Source organism: Colossoma macropomum, unplaced genomic scaffold (assembly GCF_904425465.1).
Source record: "Colossoma macropomum unplaced genomic scaffold, Colossoma_macropomum, whole genome shotgun sequence".
Lineage (NCBI taxonomy): Eukaryota > Metazoa > Chordata > Actinopteri > Characiformes > Serrasalmidae > Colossoma > Colossoma macropomum.
This window is the reverse complement of record NW_023494789.1, coordinates 22,927,440-22,947,292: the sequence shown is the minus strand read 5'-3', so window position 1 is coordinate 22,947,292 and position 19,853 is coordinate 22,927,440. Positions and strand designations below refer to the sequence as shown.

General features: G+C 40.0%; 1 protein-coding gene across 4 annotated transcripts in view; it reads left to right on the top strand.

The window, feature by feature from the left end:
• sept9b (septin 9b) overlaps positions 1-19,642 on the top strand; it is a 96,363-nt gene extending 76,721 nt beyond the window's left edge. For 3 of the 4 annotated variants that reach the window (XM_036570583.1, XM_036570582.1, XM_036570584.1), the window contains 8 exons: positions 2,728-2,856; positions 3,842-3,923; positions 4,055-4,192; positions 10,029-10,146; positions 13,544-13,639; positions 15,516-15,612; positions 16,599-16,650; positions 16,844-19,642. In XM_036570583.1, coding sequence (XP_036426476.1) covers positions 2,728-2,856; positions 3,842-3,923; positions 4,055-4,192; positions 10,029-10,146; positions 13,544-13,639; positions 15,516-15,612; positions 16,599-16,650; positions 16,844-17,000 — 869 coding nt within the window. In that variant the 3' untranslated portion in view covers positions 17,001-19,642. The remainder of the gene's footprint in view (positions 1-2,727; positions 2,857-3,841; positions 3,924-4,054; positions 4,193-10,028; positions 10,147-13,543; positions 13,640-15,515; positions 15,613-16,598; positions 16,651-16,843) is intronic. The other variant, XM_036570585.1, reaches the window with a different exon arrangement.
• The last annotated feature ends 211 nt before the right edge of the window (positions 19,643-19,853 follow it).

Here is a 19,853-nt window from a genome sequence, read left to right as displayed (position 1 = left end):
TTCTTATGTGGAAGGGATGCTAAACCCCAGAGAAGAAAACACTAAAAACATCCGAGCTGATCTGTGTGCATTAGGCCGCCCTGATAACAGTAGAGTTTAGTTGAGCAGTTTCTAACAGCTTTGGCAAACAGTTTTAAATGCAATTTATCACCTCACCCAGTGCTGTTTTACTAAACAGAATCTGCTGAAAAGCAGACAGTGATGCTCTGTTTTAGTTTTGATTGCGGTTTTAATAAGATATACAGTAGCCACATTTACATGCAATGTAAATTTACATGCACGGGCGTCCAGCTTATGTGTCTCAGAACTTGACGTCTTCCTCTCGTCCTTCTTTAATAAGTACACGTGAAGTACGTTTTCCTGAGTCTGACATCATTTTAAAGCAGTTAAAGAGAAGTGCAAAAGTCATTAACCCAACTAATTGATAACTTGATTCGTTGACAGCTTTTTTTTATCAACGTTATTGATAATGTTATTTAGCAGCCCTAAAACAGACAAACGCTAATTGTCTGTTACTTCAGTCAGCATTATTTGCCTCATATCTTTTAGCTGGAAATAGCATTGTGAAACTAGTTATGATGCCAAACCCTAACTAAATGATATTGAACATTTTATTCTGTTAAATCTATAGAGTGCTCTCGAAGGTGTTCTTCCCTTCAGAGAGCAGTATGTGCTCTGTCTCTCTGCGCTGTGGGTGGTTGAGATACATTTCAGTTTTTATTTGTTTTTTTTGGCACCTGTAGCGATGACTTGCGGCCACTTGTAGCTGTTCAGGAAAATCAGCCTTGAACGGCATCAGAAGCGAGCGGTTCACATATCTGTAGCCTTTATTTATGCGTAAATTCTTTTTGCCGTTTTACTTCCCACTGTTACAGCAGCTGCTGTCAGACTGTATTGTGCTGTACACACTTAAACACACAACGTCTCCTCCGCTATTTGTTTGTGTGTGTGTTTACGCTCTTCCCCTAATTAGCGAGCTCTACTCAGCTGAAGGCTGGAAAAGACTCTGTAAACGACTTGTGGCTTTGTTTGTTTACCTGCCAGAGAGCCCACAGGAGAGCTGTGATGGAGCTCAGCCAGATACAAACACTGAGGAGCTGTGGGAGGAGCTCAGAGTGATACAGTCTTATGGAAGAGCTGTGATGCTCTACTGCTGAAGTGTGAAGGAGCTGTTATATTTATTTTCAGGATGCAAAGTATAAATATATAATGGATAAATTTATTTAATTTGAGGTTGTATGCTAGCAGGGCAGATAGCTGTGTTACTGAGGCAGCTAACTGTGCTTGTTAGATAGCTGTACTGGTTCTAGTGGGGCAGATAACAGCACTAGTGAGTCATTTAGCTGTAATGGATCTAGTGGAGCAGACAACTAGTTGTAGTGGGGCAGATAGCTATACTTGTTCTAATGGGGCAGATAACTGGTTCTGGTGGGGTGGTTAGTTGTACTGGTTCTAGTGGGGTAGACAGCTGTACTGGTTCTAGTGGGGCGCATAGCTATACTGGTTATGATTGGGCAGATAACTGGTTCTCATGGGACAGATTGCTATACTTGTTCTAATGGGGTAGATAGCTATACTGGTTCTAGTGGGGCAGATAACTGGTTCTTGTGGGACAGATAGCTATACTGGTTCTAGTGAAGCAGATAGCTATACTGGTTATAATGGGGCAGATAGCTATACCAATTCTTGTAGGACAAATAGCTATACTGGTTCTCGTGGGACAGATAGCTATACTGGTTCTAATGGGGCAGATAGCTATACTGGTTCTAGTGAGGCATATAGATATACTGGTTATGATGGGGCAGATAACTGGTTCTCTTGGGCCAGATAGGTATACTGGTTCTAGTGGGGTAGATAGCTATACCGGTTCTTGTAGGACAAATAGCTATACTGGTTCTAGTGGGGCAGATAGCTATACTGGTTCTAGAAGGGCATATAGCTATACTGGTTATGATGGGGCAGATAACTGGTTCTAGTGGGCCAGACAGCTGCAATAGTTATGGTGGGGCAGATAAATGGTTCTAATGGGGTAGATAACTGGTTCCAATGGGGCAGATAGCTGTACTGGTTCTAGTGAGTCAGATAGCTGTACTGTTCTACTTAAGCAGCCTGGTTTTAGTGGGGCAGATAGCTATACTGGTTCTAGTGGGGCAGATAGCTGTAATGGTTATGGTGGGGCAAATAACTGGTTCTAGTGGGGTAGATAACTGGTTCTAGTGAGGCACATAGCTGTACTGGTTCTGGTGGGGTAGATAACTGGTTCTAGTGGGAAGATAGCTGTACTGGTTCTGGTGGGGTAGATAGCTGTACAGGTTATAGTGGGATTTATAGCTGTATTAGTTTTATTGAACATGGCAGCTTTGCTGATTAACAGCATCTTTTGTTCCTTCCCTTGTCATGGATGGCAGGAGGAGGGTCAGCAAGCTGCTCTCTCAGACTCCCCACTGACTTCTTCATTGTCCACTGTGTGTAAGTGAGAGAGCTCTGGAGATCCTTCCATCTGTTGCTCAGTAATGAGCTGTCTTGATGTTAGCTTAGTCATGAATGAGTGAGAGTGGACTCAATTGGTTAATCGATGCTGTGAGCTGTAAGTGTTATGTTATGACTGAAAGACAGAATATTCAGTGAAAATACCTAAATCACGATTATTCTCCAAATTCTTCTGTGGTACACAAAAGTGATCTGATGATCCTAATGGTGTGTGTGTGTGTGTGTATGTGTTTGCAGGTCAGAGCGGTCTGGGAAAATCTACTCTGATCAACACTCTGTTTAAGTCTAAAGTGAGCCGCCGGTCAGTGATGCCCAGCGACGAGGAGAGGATCCCCAAAACCATTGAGATCAAATCTGTCAGCCATGGTATATAACACACACACACAACATGCAAAAATGTTTTAAGATTTTAATGATTTGATAGTAATTTGTTATGGTATTGAACTCTGTAATTAAAAAATGGTATCAATGCCTCCCTAGTAAACACGTCACTGGCAGCTTTTCAGTTTTCAGTTTCATATATTCATCTCCACTAAAGAAGACATATTGTTGATGGGTGAGGCTGTAAGGCTGATATCAGTAGAACATGCTGGATGGGTTCTGTGAAGAAATAAAAAGAATGTGATCCAGTCCATTTACAGATCTGTCCTGAAATACACTCTCACGCTGTCTGATGTGACATTAGCTGTGTAGTTTCTCCTCTGAGGCTAATAGAGTGATTGAGTGTGCTCTTATAAAAGGTGATTTTTCAAGGGTTCTTTAGTAAGGACAGTGATTCTATATAGTACCCTGAATACTTAAAGACCCATTTGCATGAAAAAGTGGTTCTTTGCATGGTGAAATGATGGAGAATGTGTTGTATATGGTTCTATATAGCACCAAAAAACATTCTTCTATTGTTATGATGTCAAGCTTGTAACAATAGAAGAACGCTTTTTGGTGCTATATGGAACCCTTTTAAATATGTTCTATAGAAAACCATATATAACACATTCTCCATCAGTCTGAAGAACCATTTCACCATGCACATCATCTTTTTTAAGAGTGTAGTTTTAGTGTCATAGACTACTGAAGTGAAGTGTTTCAGTAAAAAACATCTCATTTTAAAGTTTAGCAGTTGAAAAGAAAAAGTTTGGATATTATCAGTATTAGCCCAGTAATCAAAGCTTCAGTACTGGTATTGAAATGAAAAAGTGGTATCAGGCCATCTCTAATCTCTACACTGTGTATGAAACAACTGCCTCAGACTACTAACTGACGTGCATCAAAGTCTAAGAATGTGAAATCATTTCATTGTGTGTGTGTGTGTGTGTGTGTGTGTGTGTGTGTGTGTGGGTGGAATGTGTTGTAGATATTGAAGAAAAAGGAGTAAGAATGAAGTTAACAGTGATAGACACGCCAGGATTTGGAGACCAGATCAACAATGAGAACTGGTAACTCCATTCATTCCCTTTTTTGATAAATGACGATACTTGCTTATTTTAAAAAAAGTAAATACTAGATGCGCAATTAGTGTTTACCGTGGTCGCATGTGTTAATTTGTGTGTATTTGTGTTTTCTGCAGCTGGCAGCCCATAATGAAGTTCATTAATGAACAGTATGAACAGTACCTGCAGGAGGAGATCAACATCAGCAGGAAGAAGAGAATCCCAGACACACGTGTCCACTGCTGCATTTACTTCATACCAGCTACAGGACACTGGTGAGACACATGCGCGCACACACACACACACACACAAACACTTTTATACTTAAAAGTATGTACATGTAATAATAGTATGTCCTGTATGTATTAAAAGCGTACAGAAGTCTTCAGCCACCTTAGAAAATTGCATGTAATGTCATGTATCTGAGCAGTAATCCTTTATTTGTTGAAAACGCTGTCTTTAGAACAGTTTCAAGAATATAAATAAACAGTTATGTTTATTTAATGTTATGATTGATCTGTGTAGAGCTGAATAATTTGGGCAAAAAGTTTGTGAATTTTTTTTTGCCCATATTATGACTCATTTTAAAATGTGAATTTTTATTTATTTTTTATTTACTTTTATTCATTTTTTTTTACACCTACACCTAACCCTAACCTTAACCTCTTTATCCAAAAGGCAATCTTATTGTTTTTTTAGTTTTTACCAAATTGTTGAATTCGTTGAGAAAACCACACTTATACAAAATTTCATATTGTCCTATTATTATGAGGACATTTGGTCCTCACAATGGTAGCAATACAAGTACACACACACACACACACACACACACACACACACACATACACAAATACATACACACACAGGCATCCTCTACTGTGTTTTCTTCATATCACCTTCAGCACGTGTACACACTCTTGCATTGCGTGTGTGTGTGTGTTAGTTATGCACTTGTGTGAGTGTGTTTCAGTACTCAGCTGTTGTGAACTGTGTGTGTGTCTGTAGAGTGTTTCAGCTGTGTGTGTGTGTGTGTGTACACTTTAACAGCTGCTGGTTTCGCCTCATGCCACATGACTGTTTCTCGAACATTCTCAGGCACGAGTTCCTTCATCTATAACACTGTCCAGCCTCAGAAAAAGACCCCTTCACCTCCACAGCACTCTCAGACCCTGCAGACTGGCAGCCGGACTGGGATCTCAGTTCCTGGCTCTGGTATATTTAACCTGACAGGAGTGAAAACAGGAAATAATCATTTCCCTGTAGCCTGTCGGAGATCTCTTATACCACAACCCTACAGCTATAAACAACCATCTGAAGCAGGGAATCAGTTCTGCAATGCAGAGAATGAAGCACACGTTCTAAAAATACTCTCAACGTTCTAAGAATTCATAGAACGAGTCTTACAATTTTAAAATATTTATGTCCCTCAGACATCTCAGAGTTGTTTTTATTGTGTTTAAATGCTGTGTGTTTATTATATCACTTGTGCAGCACTGTGTGATATGAAGAAAGCGGCAGTTGTCTGTTTTATCACAGAACAGCCGTCTTTGTGGAGAGGTGTGAATTGTTCTTCACAGCAGCGGGTTCTCACTCCTCCCCTTTCACCCGTTGTTGCTCACTAGCAGCTCAACACAGCGTCACAACATTTCCAGCAGTTTCCTAGTTAGTCCTGAAGGCCTGCAAAAAGAGGCTACTGCAGAATTCAGTGTATAAGTCTAGTCATGTGAGGATGTAATCTGTAAAACCTAACATATGCTGGGAGATTCATTCAGAGTGCTTAAACTTTTTCACACATGCAGAATGCCATTGACGTGTGAAAATGTGTACATTATTGATTTCTTTTATCACAGGACCAATGGAAGGCCTCTGAAGTACTGAGGATATTCCTATTCATTTTCGTGCAGGCATTAAGAGGTTAAGCATTTTACAACAGCTGTTGTGCAGTTGGTAGTACTCAGTTCTGGACGCTTTCCAGAGCAGCGTGGTGTCTCCGAGGCCGGAGTCTCCTTGACGAGGAAAGTTTCCAATAATTGCATGAATCTGAAGTTTGGCCTGAGCCGGCTCTGCGCTGGGTTTCTTTGTTTCAGGCTCGTGCCGTCTGCCTGGTTTGGCCGCGGTTTCCTGAGGCTGAGAGGGTTCTGGAACAGTTCCTACCAAATGAAAGATCACCCTGCTTCTTTTCCACTTTGTCTCTGCGACTGATCGGTCAGTTTGATGGCTCCGGGGTCTTGTTGACCAATGTCTTGCTCCTGATGCCAGAGTCGTATATTTGTTTTGCCTGTTGCCATGCCTTAAGCCACAATGTGAATGCTTTATGTAAAAAATGATTATAAGTGTTGTGAATATTAAGTACAAGCAGCTTCAAGTAATTCTAGAGATCTGTATTTAAGCCGTCAGTGGCTTTGGGGCTGGTTTGAGTTTCTGACTTTTAAAATTTATTTCAGAGAACCCACTCTCTACCAACGTCAGCAGCTGGCTCACCTCTCTGGACCTTTAACCCCTAGAAGTCTAGTGGTGTTATTTCAATTTTAATATGTTCTGTTCACATTACTTTTTTAACATGAAATTGCATAATCATGTCATTAATTAAGTAATAAATTAGACTTACATTCAGTGTATATTTTGTATGGATAGATTTGCATTTCGGTGTCCAAAAAAAAAGGCGCGATTAAGGTTTTTCCTTCTGCTTAACAAAACTGTGCATAATAACACTCCGTCAATCCATCAGCTTCAAATCTTTATAAAAAATATCCTCTTCCTGTTACAAACACAGAATCTGCCCTTTCCACACAATTTCTCTGCTTGTTTCACTGAGCTAGGAGTCAGTAAAAGTTCATAAAAAGTAATAGCATGCTGTGATTGTGGACTGTTCTGGATAGATTCCCATTTTCCATCCAGCATTTCCCGCTGATATCAGCCCGGTACCCATACCTGATATCGGATCAGTGCCCTCTGTAATGGCGCTTTTCCACCACTTGGCCCCGACTCCACTTGACTCTGCTCAACTCTACTCGCTTTTGGTACCAGCTACTTCGTTTTCCACTGCAGATATAGCGCCCCCTCAATGTAGCTTGTCGTCATAGCGACACCATATGAAACTGCCATGATGTGAAGGGTTCAGAAGAGGCTGATGGCAGCGAGACAAAAGGCTGCTGAAGAAAAACATTAGAGTTTGGGAAAAACTACATCAGAGTTCAGACGGCGAGACAATTCTGGTGCTCAAAGTCGATGCAACCTGTTAGCGTTATCATATGTGTTTAGGGTGATTTTAGCGATCCTCTCTGACCAATCAGCAGTCTGCAGTTTTTCCATGTCACCTTTCCATATCAGCTCAGCTCACCTGGAACCTTGATGGAGGTGATACCAAAAATAGTACCAGGTACCAGGTTTGCCTAATGGAGAAGTGAGGGAGTCTGTTGCAAGACCGCAGCACAACATTGTGAGTTAGACTGCCTTCTAAACTTCCATTTCCCAGGGTTTGATCCCTGTCTTTAACCTTTACCTGTACAGAGAAGGAGGAACCGCGACAGTCTCATTACACCACCAGACATTTGCGGTGGACCGGTCTGAGTTTTGTTGTTTGAGATGTTACACCTGATTGAGTCATGAGGTCAAAATTAAACCCCCTGAACTCTCATTTTATTAATAAGTTATTAATAAGGTTAATACTATTCAGTAACTGCCAGGCCTGTGCCAGTAACAGAGTCCTCTTATTCAGGCAGCCATGTGAAAAGTAACCGCGGTAAATGGTTAAGCCACTGTAGTATGTTTTCATTTTTAATTTGGCCACATAACCTCAAGTACTCTGGTGAAAAAGAAGGGAATTGTGAGTGTTACACAAACTTTCATGGTCACTTAGCCTTATGCTGCCTTCTCTGAAGCTGTTTCGTCTGAGACTGTTTGAAACTATCGGTTTCACCTGATGAACGAGAACTGAGACACGATTTTACTCAAGCGTTTTTCCCGAAACCTAAAGCCATTTTGTCTGATGTGTGAAACCCAAAGCCGTGGAGTGAGAATGTCCTGACGCGTACACCTTAACATGAACAGCTTTTTATGATATCTGTCTGCTGCATTAACCAGCACATCTGTTTCTAGAACAATCTCACCTATGTTGAGTACAATAAATACAATGTTGATGTAGCATATCACATCACCCAACATGTTTTAAAGTTCAGTCTTGTTGACCAGCGAGAACACTGCTGTTTGCTGTGGTTTGAATTAAATATATCAATACATTAACCGTCGGTAAACATCTCTAAACTGGAGACTTTTACCACAGTAACTCAGTTATTCCACCAGTTCCACCAATTTTTCAAAATTTCAAAAATTCAGTGGTTGAGTTTTAAAGTCAGTCAGTGGTTTGACATGAAATAATTTGTATAGAAACTGACAATTCTTTACAGATGTGCTGAGAGGAACCAGGGGTCGCTATGACTACAACACAATATAGACATTTTATTGGCTATCCAAAACCAGCAGTGAACCTACATGCGTCTTCTGAGTTATTATGGAATGTTTATGATGGGAAAATAGTGGAAAAACAAGTTTTCTTTGGAGACTATTTTGCCTTAGAGCATCCTGCATGTATCCCTCCACCGTGAATGGATTAAAATTCATTGGTTAAGATATGTTTTAGACCAAAACCTTCTCTCACAACTACCATAAAACGATGTCTCAGACATCAGGCAGTGTTTTCATACCCATTTCATGTAATAACTTTCTGTGAGGGAGCTTTTAGAGGTGAACGTCTGGTTCCTGTCTCCACCACTGTGAACAATTCTGACTCTAAATTTCTGTAGAACAGAGCATTTCACACCAAACCACTCTGAACGACTCTGTTTACATCTTAACCAGTTAATCATGCGGAAATTTTGAAAAACCAGTGGAGTTACCCTTTAACCGTCATTGGATATAGGCCTAGTAACTACACACTACATGATTTTACTCTTGAATTTTCAGGCGTTGACAAATTTTGGACAAATTTTTGTGATCAACCAGCCCCTCTACACGCTCTCAGTTATAGATTGAAAAACTGAAGTGTGGGCCTACAAACAGGTTCTTAGTGTTAAAGGGGTTTTAGTCTGGTGTGATAGAACAGAATAAAGGTGTTGTGCGTGCATTTGACTGGTATTGAGGATCCGCACATTAGGCTTAGGTCTAGGGTATTAAAGAAATTTTGTTGTAAATTAAATACATAAACATGAGGATTTTTTATGTATGTTTGGGTTTCACTTATGGTTGTAGAACAAAGCAAATAGGTGTCCATTACATTACAGCATTATTTAGCTACAATAATGTTAAATTTCAATTCAGTAATTATTTACATCATAAAGTTATGATTGGGCTTGTGGCAGATGTGAGAACTTTGAGATGAACAGATAAGAGTGAAGTGTGTGATCTTTACTGCCCCCTGGTGTTCATTTCATGTTACCACCATATACAAATAGCATTAATAATTAATAAGAGTTTGGGCTTTAGCTGCTTTAGTCAGTGCTGTTGTGCACTTTAACACACTATAGTTTGACCTTTTCTTATTTTTGATGACTGTACAATAATGAATAAGCTTAAGCAAGAAAAAAAATCCTGTAGAGAGAACATCAGCTGTTGCAGTAGTGCTGTCAGCAATCCTTAAATTCAGCTCTGACTCTAAAGCTGGGCGATGTAGCAAAAAATGTAACGTCATGATGCTTCAAGAACTTTCACAATACACAGTATGTCATCATATTTCCTTTTTTTCCCCAACATCTAAACAGAGAAGGCAGTGACTATCTAAACTATGAATATTTCACACACAGTGCTGCACCAAGTCTGATTGAACAGGACAAATTATACTCTCAATAAATATTGTCAATAACTTTATAAAAAATTAATTTATTGTAAATAACAATAATATTGTCATACTGCTCAGCTTTTGACACTTCTTTGGTCTCAAGTAATCCGCTGTTGGGTAAACAGGCTTTTAAATATTCAGTGAGACTGAAGGACAGCCCGGGCATGACCATTTCAGTCCATTTTCCTTAAATCAGGTTTTTATTCCGAAAGTTAGATCAAATCAGTGGTAAACTTCTCTGTTTAAAGTTTGCATTTGTGCTTGTCTGTTGGTTTCAGTCTGCGGCCGATTGACATCGAGTTCATGAGGCATCTGAGTAAAGTGGTGAACATCGTCCCCGTCATCGCCAAGGCAGACACGCTGACGCTGGAGGAGAGAGATTTCTTCAAACAAAAGGTAAACACACACACAGTAAATTAAAAGTACAAAGCTGGAAAGATAAAACACTTCAAATGAAAATAACAGCACAATTGCAAACAAGACAGAATGAGTCACAATACTCTGGAAAATGCCAGCTTAAAGAAATATGTTTTTAATCTGAATTTATTGAGCTTACATTCCTAATATCTCTGAAAAGCTGTTCCAGAATTTAGGAGATCTATAAGACAATTATAAGTAATTTGTTCCTTGGTCAATAGATCCAGTTCTGTTTCTGAAAACGAATAGAGGTGAAGGATTTTCCCTGTGAAAGGCTAAATTACAGTTGTGTACAAAAATTTTGCTCAAATTCCATGTTGTTTTTGTTGATGTAATAAGATTGCACATCCTCTACAGACTGCAGACTTTAATACACAATTACTGTTTATTTGCTGAATTTAACGTATTTTAATAAATAAAGCATACAGTGTGCTGCAAAAGGCACATTTTATATTTAAAAAATGTGCTGTAAAACTTGGTGGAAAATGTCATATCTGTGTGTAGAGGATGTGCTCACTTATTTTGCCTTAGAAAATCAACAAAACATGACATTTCGGGAGTGTTGAAATGTTTGCGTATGACTGTAGAAGAGGTCAATTAGTACCGCGGTGCTAAGACAGTGCTGTGTTTACTCGGCTGTAATTAGAGGCTGTTTTGCCCTTGTTTGGCTCAGAGTCGCTGTGTGTGGAGCGTGTTTGGAGGGCAGCAGGTGTAACCACCCCACACACACACACACACTGTCCTGTTGGGTCAGGAAGCCCGTCGGGCTGAAACTTCCTCCACTGTCCGCTTCACCGGCCAAACAGAACACACAGCAGGGGGCAGCGAACGGCCAATACACACCCACAGGGGGGCTAAGGAGATTATTTTAGTTGGCTGTGGGGCGTCTGGATGGACTTTGTAGGGTCTGATGATTTATTATCATAAATAATTGTGGTTTAGGATTTAATCGTCTCTTCTTGTTCATTGTTTGCAACTATTAAAATTGATTAGCCACTTTATTGCTAGCTACGTTTACTTAGCAGCCAACACTTGTTGTGCTGATGAATCATTACTGTGCACACTCACACAAACGTCTACAGTTACATAAAAAAAACACTCATTTTGCCAGCATAAATGCTAAAACATTAGCTACACAGCTAACAAATAAACAGACTTTATTCAGCGCTGTCAGCACTGTTGTTTTCCTGATTCTAACGATGTCTCAGTGAATGCATTTACCGTTTTCTTTTCCACATTACATTTACAGTAAAAATCCTGTAGTAACGTCCTGTATTTCTGACATCCCGCATACTGCTGCAAAAACTGGTGCATTCTTGGAAATACAGGTCAAGCTTCTTGTCAGAGTTAAATGTTGAATTTTACTGTAACAACAGCTGTTATTTGCAAAGCGTATCAGGGAAAGGGAATGTTGGAGGGCACTCAAACAGGAGTGTGAACCCTGTGATTTTCAGCACATCCATGAGTTCTTGGACCTTTTGAAATGTTTGTGGTGAACGTCACTGGTTTATTTGCCTTAATGTTCAGCTTAAGACTTCAAAAGGATGTAAGTGGAGCATTTAAATAAACTGTGCGGGGTCGACTTAGGATCAGCCTGAAGTTCTGGTCATTCATTTTAGCCAGCCGGTGGCAACACATTCTCTCTCACTCTATCTTTATCTCTCTCGCTCTCTGTCTCTCACTCTCTCTGTTCATGTTTTCATCGTACAGTAGAGTCAGATGGCGGTCATTTTAACCCCTTAAACTGTAAGAGCCCAACAGCCAGGTCAATTCCTCACCCTCATTCCTCAAATATCAATTTCTCACCCTCATAACTATATATTACAGATTAATTTCTTAGTAAATACTGATTAAATTAGTTTTAGGAATAATGGCTGAATAAGCTGTTTGCTTTTATGGGGTTTAAATGCAAGGGCCTATCTGAGCCGACAGATGAAGAGAAGCACACCGATATGTTCTTTTGTAGCTGTTGTGAGACTGAATAAACTTTAAAGAACTCTGGTCAACTTAGTTGCTGAATAACTCCTATTTTCCGATATAATAAGCTTAAAGATTAATAACTGAATGATAAGGCTGCAGTTTAAGTGGTTAAAAGGTTGGGCAGTTTTGAAGCTGTGTGGGTTTCAGTGACGTCTCAGACGCTTCCCTTTCTGGAACCTTCTGTGGCTCGTTCTTGGCAGAGCGCCTCTGAGATGATGTATCGGCCGTCTCAGCCCTGGACGTGCTCAGTAATATGTGTTTATTTTGATCGACCACATTCCTGTCATTATCTTTTCGTTTGGCCATTAGTGGTGATATGAAACCAGTTGGTCAGTCTGCTCTTAGACTTTTTAACCACAGGCTCTGTCGTCTAACAGCAGTTTTTTATTCAGCCATGAAACCATGTCGTTGCAGCCGATCTTTTTAAAGCCCCTGGGAACAAATTCTGATATATAGAATTTTTTTCTGTAATACTAAACTTGGGTGTTACGTGAAGCTTTCAGCAAAGTTTAAAGAGAAAACACCAAGCAGAAATATAATAAAACACTCAAAAATCGCCAAAATGCACTCATCATACCTCTCTGAGAACGGTCTGGACGTAGTCTTAACAGTCTAATGAATATGCACAACTGACCGCCCTATGTCACTGGTGAACAAAATTGTGTTTGTTACTACGGCAACGCCCACAGTCCTGAGACAGAAAAGTTGCATTTTTTGGTCTTTTACTTTAAATTGCAATTGTGATTTCACAGATCTTAGAGTTTACTCAGGTACCAGTCCATATATTGATTTACAACATAATGGCGCACACAGGGGAGAATCGGGATTATACAGCCATACATGTACGAACCTACCGATGAGGAAAAAACTTTTTTAAGTTTTTATGTGATGAAACCTTAAGTGGACAGGCCTTTATCCACTTTCCTGTTGGATGGGCATCTGGGGAATGCACACACATGGAATGCTGACACCACTGGGTGAATGAACCTCAATGCACCAAACACTCAAATAGCTGGATAGCTAGCTAGCTTACTAAAATGCTTACTAAGATAGCTTTAGCTCGCCAGGTTATCTGGACTCAAAGGGAGGGCGGAGCCAGGTTAGCCTTGTGATTGGTCAGGGTTATGCTGAGGGTAGGATGACCCACTTTTAGGGCTGCCTGTTCTACATGGAGAAGAGAGCAATACTGGTGAAATACAGCAGACATTTATCAGACTTTTGGAAGATATTCATAAGAAATACTTTGTACATTTACACTGGGGGCCCTGAGAAGCCAGATTAACTTAATTAGATAGAAAACTCAGATTTAGGCTCCCAAGCCTTTATTCAGTTACACAAGGGCAGTAGAATCTATGATCATCCTGATTTGCATCTGTGTGTGTGTTTACTTGTACAGATAAGGGAGGACTTGCGAGCCAATGAGATTGAAGTTTACCCTCAGAAGGAGTTTGATGAGGATGCGGAGGACAGGATGATCAATGACAAAATCAGGGTGAGTTGATGTGTGAATGTGTGAAACATTTTAATATGTGCATTTCAGCTACACCCATCGCTAAAAGGTTAGCGAATCAAGCACATAGCACTGAAGTTTCCATAGACGAACAGTGGCAGTAGAATGAGTCATATTGACGAGCTTAGTGAGTTTCAACATGGCGCTGTCCTCAAATGCCATTTACACGTCAGGTCAGCAAATGTCTCCCCATGCTAAAGCTGCCCCGTCTGATGTAAGTGCTGTTTTGAAGTGGAAACCCAGCGCCTACACAAGCTCCCCTTAGAGTTTAGCCCTCGGACCTTGTCTGGAAGCAACATCGGCGCAAGAGCTGTTCGTTGGAAGCTTCACGGTTTGGGTTTCTGTGGTTAACAGCCACACAGCATACTAAAATCACCTTTCACAATGCCAGGCATTGGTGCAAAGCACACAATCAGTCACTGGACTCTGAAGCACGTTTTCATTGGAGTGAAGAATCACACTTTAGCATCTGACAGGATGATGGAGGGCAGTAAAGTTTGGTGGAGGAGGACTAATGATCTGGGGCAGTTTTCTATTGTTCCAGTGAATGAAAAACTTAATACTACAACATACCATCTCAAACACGCACACTATCTAAGCTGCTTATCCTCCTGGGTCGCTGGGGAGCTGGAGCCTATCTCAGTGGTCATCGGGGAGAAACATTCACACACACTTTCACACCTGGGGCAATATAGCATGTCCAGTCCACCTTACTGCATATGTTTGGACTGTGGATGGAAACCGGAACACTTGGAGAAAACCCACACAAACTCGGGGGGAACATGTAAACTCCACACAGAAAGCACCCTGGTCACCTGGCCAGGGAATCGAACCCAGGCCTGTTGTTGTTCCTGTACAGCCCCTGTTCGCAAAGCAAGCTCAATAAAGAAATAGTGTATTGGGGAGGAATTTGACTGGCCTGCACAGATCTTTTACCCAAACCTCGTCCATCGCCATTAGGAGGAACTGGCATGCCAGCTGTAATCCAGGCCTTAGCATTCAACATCACGTGACCTTACTAATGCTCTTGTGGCTGAATGCAATCAAATCCTCACAGTAATGTTCCAGCATCTACTGTAAAACCTTCCCAGAGGAGTAGAAGCTGTTACTGCCTGCCGCAGAGTCTGATCCAGATCTACACAGCGATCATAGAGTCCATCCTCATGTCATCCATAACCATCTGGTTTGCTCCACTTTACAAGAACAAGCCACACTCCAGCACATAGCCAGACCAGCGGAGAGGATCATCGGATGTATCTGCCAACTCTTCAGGACATCTACAACAGCAGGGTGATGAAGCGAGCTGGCAAATTTACAGCTGACCCCTCTCATCCTGAACACCACCTCTTCCAGACACTCCCGTCTGGTAGAAGATTCAGGACCATCAAAACCAGCACAGCCAGAGCTGTAGAGATTATTAACCACAGTGGACACATCATACTAACCAGCAAACCTCCCTCACTGTATTATAGTAACTCCTCTGGAACATAATGCTGTTTGCACAGCTGTACAGATGTTAACATTCTGCAAAATTCATATTTTTCTGTAATATTCTGTATATAATAGTTTTTAATGTACATGCGACAGACCTTCATATTTATAGATATTCTAACTTCTCTTCAGCTTCTCCACGGCTCTATTATTCCTTACTCTGTTTATTGTATTGTTATTGTATTTGTCTCTTAGTTAAATACTTGTTATCAGTCTGTGTTCTTGTCTGGTCTGTTCAATGAGTTAATGTCATTCATGTGCGACTCACCCAGACTGATTCCTTCTGTGTGTAACATACTTGGCAAAATAAAGTGATTCTGATTCTGATGTAGTGAGTGTAACTCTGTGTTCTTCTCTGTTCTGGTAGGAGATGATTCCGTTTGCTGTAGTGGGCAGTGATCAGGAGTACCAGGTGAACGGGAAGAGGTTGCTGGGGAGGAAAACACGATGGGGCACAGTGGAAGGTAACACACACACGCACGCGCACACACACACGCACACACACACACACACACACACACAGCGAGTCTTCAGTGTAAAAATCACAAACAAATGGCTTCATCTGTTCTTACAGAGTAAAACAGGATCCAGAAATCTCTGGATACACTTCCTCAGAGACCACCACTAACCCTGCAGTATACACTCTCTCAGAGACCACCACTCTAAACGCTCTACTGTTACTCACAGACATACATGTAGTGTCCTATCTGTCTGTCATTACTTTCATATTAAAATCGCATAATATATTTATTTATAATAATTTCTTTTATTCTTTCTTAATTCTCTCCTGTCATTTAAGTGTGAGGCGTTTTGTACTGTTCACTGTTGTTTAATTTTCTGCTGGGGGAATTTAAAAATGTCTCTGAACTTTAAACATTAAGAACATTAAAACTGTGTTTTCCAATCTGTGGAGCTGACAGAACCTACAATTTATACACATGCGCTCATGCTCTCTCTTTTTCTCTCTCTCTCTCTCTTCCCAGATGTGTTACTTTCACCTCTCTTTTTTAATTTATTTAAAAATTATAGTGGCTGTTGTAATTTTCAGTGAAGCTTTAAGCATCTTAACTGCATCAAAAAGGTTTTAACTCCTATGGTGAAGATGATTGTGGTACCACGCTTCCTCCTAGTGGAACATTAGAGGAATTACAGCTCATTCAAAATCACTGCTTAGTCAGGAAAAGGACAGTAGTTTGATTGTGCAGTAATACGAGGCTTCAAATCAAATTAATTTGTTTTATATTCTTAATTCTTTAAATAACAGGTTTATTATTTATGTATTAATCTTAAAACTTACTACCTATTAATCTGATCCAGCTGATTAAAGACCTCACAGGTACCAGGGTTGGTGACCACTGCTTTAGAGTTTAAGGGGTTTGTTTCTTTCACACAAGTATGTCATGTATGTTTTATGTTGTACATGTTCCTCACCTGAGCCTTTATCTTACAGTTGAGAACACTGCGCACTGTGAGTTTGCCTACCTGAGGGATCTGCTGATCAGGTGAGGATCAGTTTAGCCTTCTTTACTCACTAATCTGCCTGTTTACATCATAAAACTTTAGAAATACTGACACGGCGGTTAATGAACAACAAAATAGCCCAAAAATGTGTTATAGTGCATAAGCATAAGTGCAGAACAGACTGACTGTCTCTCTAAATCTTTATTCCTCTTTTTCTTTCTGTTTCTCATGTAGGACCCACATGCAAAACCTAAAGGACATCACCAGCAGTATTCATTACGAAGTGTACCGCGTGCGCAGACTCAACGAAAACAACACACACTCCAACGGTCAGCCGAATGGCCACTCCAACGGTGTCCCTGCCCATGAAGTCCTCTCACATGAGATGTAGACATCCATCTATTCTTCTGTTCCTCCTGCCATCCATCTATAAATCCATGTTTTTATCAAAGTGGATGTCTTTTGTTTTACATTGTAAAAGTCGATTTTACCTGAGTGGTAAACAGATTTTATTTTTATCTGTTTACCCACCGAATGGCCGTCTGAACCGCACTCACTCTGCTCTCTTACTCTTTTTGTTTGAGAGAGCCTCTTTATTGACCTCCCCAGGCTCCGCCCACAAACATGTTCCTTCGTAGCTGCTGTTGACCAAGTGTTACAGAATGCTGGACAAAATCCTATTCAACCTAATGAGAAACTGTAGAACAGACTCAGTTTATATCACAATACCTACATTTAGAGTCAGTTATTCATTCAGCCCAATGAAAAAATGTAGAACAGACTCAGTTTATATCACAATAGCTACATTTAAAGCCAGTTATTCATTCAACCTAATGAGAAACTGTAGAACAGACTCACAATACCAGTTTATATCACAATACCTACTCATATCAAACCACTACAGTGTTTGTTTAGAGTCGTTACATAACGTTAAGTTTGAAATGCTACACAACCAAGCTGGACTGTTGTAGCTAATCGAAAATAGGAAACAGCGACATGGTCTAGTTTAGCCACTATGCTAAACACTAGCTAGATTATAAAACTAGACTGCATCCAAGTGGCATTCTACAGTTTCTCACCACGTTTAATGGGATTTTCAACATTGTTCTGTAAAGTTTGTCAAGCCTCACTACGACAGAACACATTTATGTTTAGCTGCTCCCAAAGCACCATTCAAAAGCCCAAATACTCGGCACACATGATCAGCCACCATAAGACTGATCAGAGCTGCCTGCAATATGCGGTTGTAAAGGTGTTTTTATGTTTGGAACAGTGTGGTATGTTCTGTAATTCTGTAATTAGTGTTTTGTTTGTCTTAATTTTAGCACCATGCTTGCTGCCAAAATCCTAATTTTTCTTAAAGTTAATTGGTGAATTGATATAATTTTGACTTCTTGTGTGCTTTAATGTCCTCTCTATTGGGCACTCGGTGAATATAGTGAATATGGTGAATTTGAAAGGACTCGACCTAAATAGTAGTATTTGTTGTGTGTAGAGTGTTGAGTGGGGGAGGTAGGTGTAGTATTTTCTGTCCTAAATCATTCGCTAAATGCTTCTTCTTGCACCCTTCATACAGAGTAATAGATTCAGAAAGGGATTAGCGACATGCACTCTTTACACACAGTGAGTAAATGAGCAAATTATACAATGTAAGTGGTAATTTTATGGAAACTTTTATGTAAATGTAAAAGATTTTATAGATTTTATTTAGCATTTTTAGAAAGTTACAGTATTTTCTTATGGCAGCAATGATATGAAGGGTGCAAGGTGAAAAGGAGGAAAGTAAATTCGGGACACAGCCCAGATTTACCTGCACTGCTCGTTACAGCACCATGTCGCTTAGAACTGCTCCTTTACATGCCCCAAACCTTTAAAGCCATGATTCATTGCCATCTGATTAAAGAAATACTTCAAGGAACACCCAAAAATTCTAACATCTCTAGCAAAAACCAGTTATGTAAGTGAAACCATGGTGGACCACCTCCTTGTAAGGAATACCCAAAATTTGCTGCTATTGCTAGCAGGAAACAGTTAGCATTATGCAAATGAGACTTGCTAACTGCTTCCAAGGAATATCCAGAAATGCTAACATCGCTAGGACCAGCTAGAATTACGCCACTGCTGACAGCTTCTCATTGGTCTGCATTCATTTCTAGCCATGTTAGCATTGAGGCTGAGGTATTTCTTTATGGGCTTTACCTGCAGGTGATTCCAGAAGTATTTTGCTAATATGGTTGTTTTGTTTGCTGCATTTCTCATTCACATCTGCTTCATAAACCGCCTTTACTTTTTAATTTTTTTTAATTAAAATATGAGTGACGTGAGGGGTGGGCAAAGTCTCTTTGAGGGACTTGGAGGAAATGCCTGTAAGTTACTGAAGAATTACAGTACAGCCAGAAGGGTGTGCGTGTGGGTGTGTGTGTGTTTCATTTTGTTTTTTTTTTAATTGAGAGTGTATATTTTCTGTTGTTAAATGTTTGTCGGCTCGTTCATATTCCAGACTGTTCAGTGTTGTGTTTGCAATCGCCTCCTGTTTTGAACTCATATTACAAATTTACATTGTTGTCATTGTCAGTAATATTACTTTGTTTGAGCACAGAGGTGTTTGCCCCCTCTGCAGTGATGTAAACCAAATAAATGTCTTTTTGTGTTGTAAAAGATGCAATATACATCACTGATTTATAACCAAGTTACTGTTTATATAACTTCCTTAGATCCAGAAGTAGAAACAGTTTGAACTGCACTGAAAAGAATCTGCACTGAATTTACTTCATTTAACTGTGTATATCACATGCATTAATTATTGATGTATTAATTATCAAAAGTGTGGACAGAATTGGGCATATGGATGATTCTGCTGAACTGGTTTAAAGTCAGAGCTGGAACTCATTTTGGACTTTTAACTGATCTTGAACTTTAGACTAAATCCTTTCGCTTTGAGTGACCCTATACCTTAATTATGTTTATTTTATTAAAACGGATGATTGACCACTCCATTTTGTCACTACCAAAACAATCATAACACTACTGACACTTTACCAAATGTTTCAGTAGTGACAGTTTTAGCTAATTTTAAGCTAAAAACCAGCCAGTACATGACCGGCAAACACAGCTTTGAACAGCTGTTCACACATAAATCATCATATTTTTCATTAAAACACTATAAAGTACTTCTGACAATTCTTAATGTTCCATGCTGGTTTTCAGACTTTGGGTTACATTTACTTCAAACCTGCTCACCATG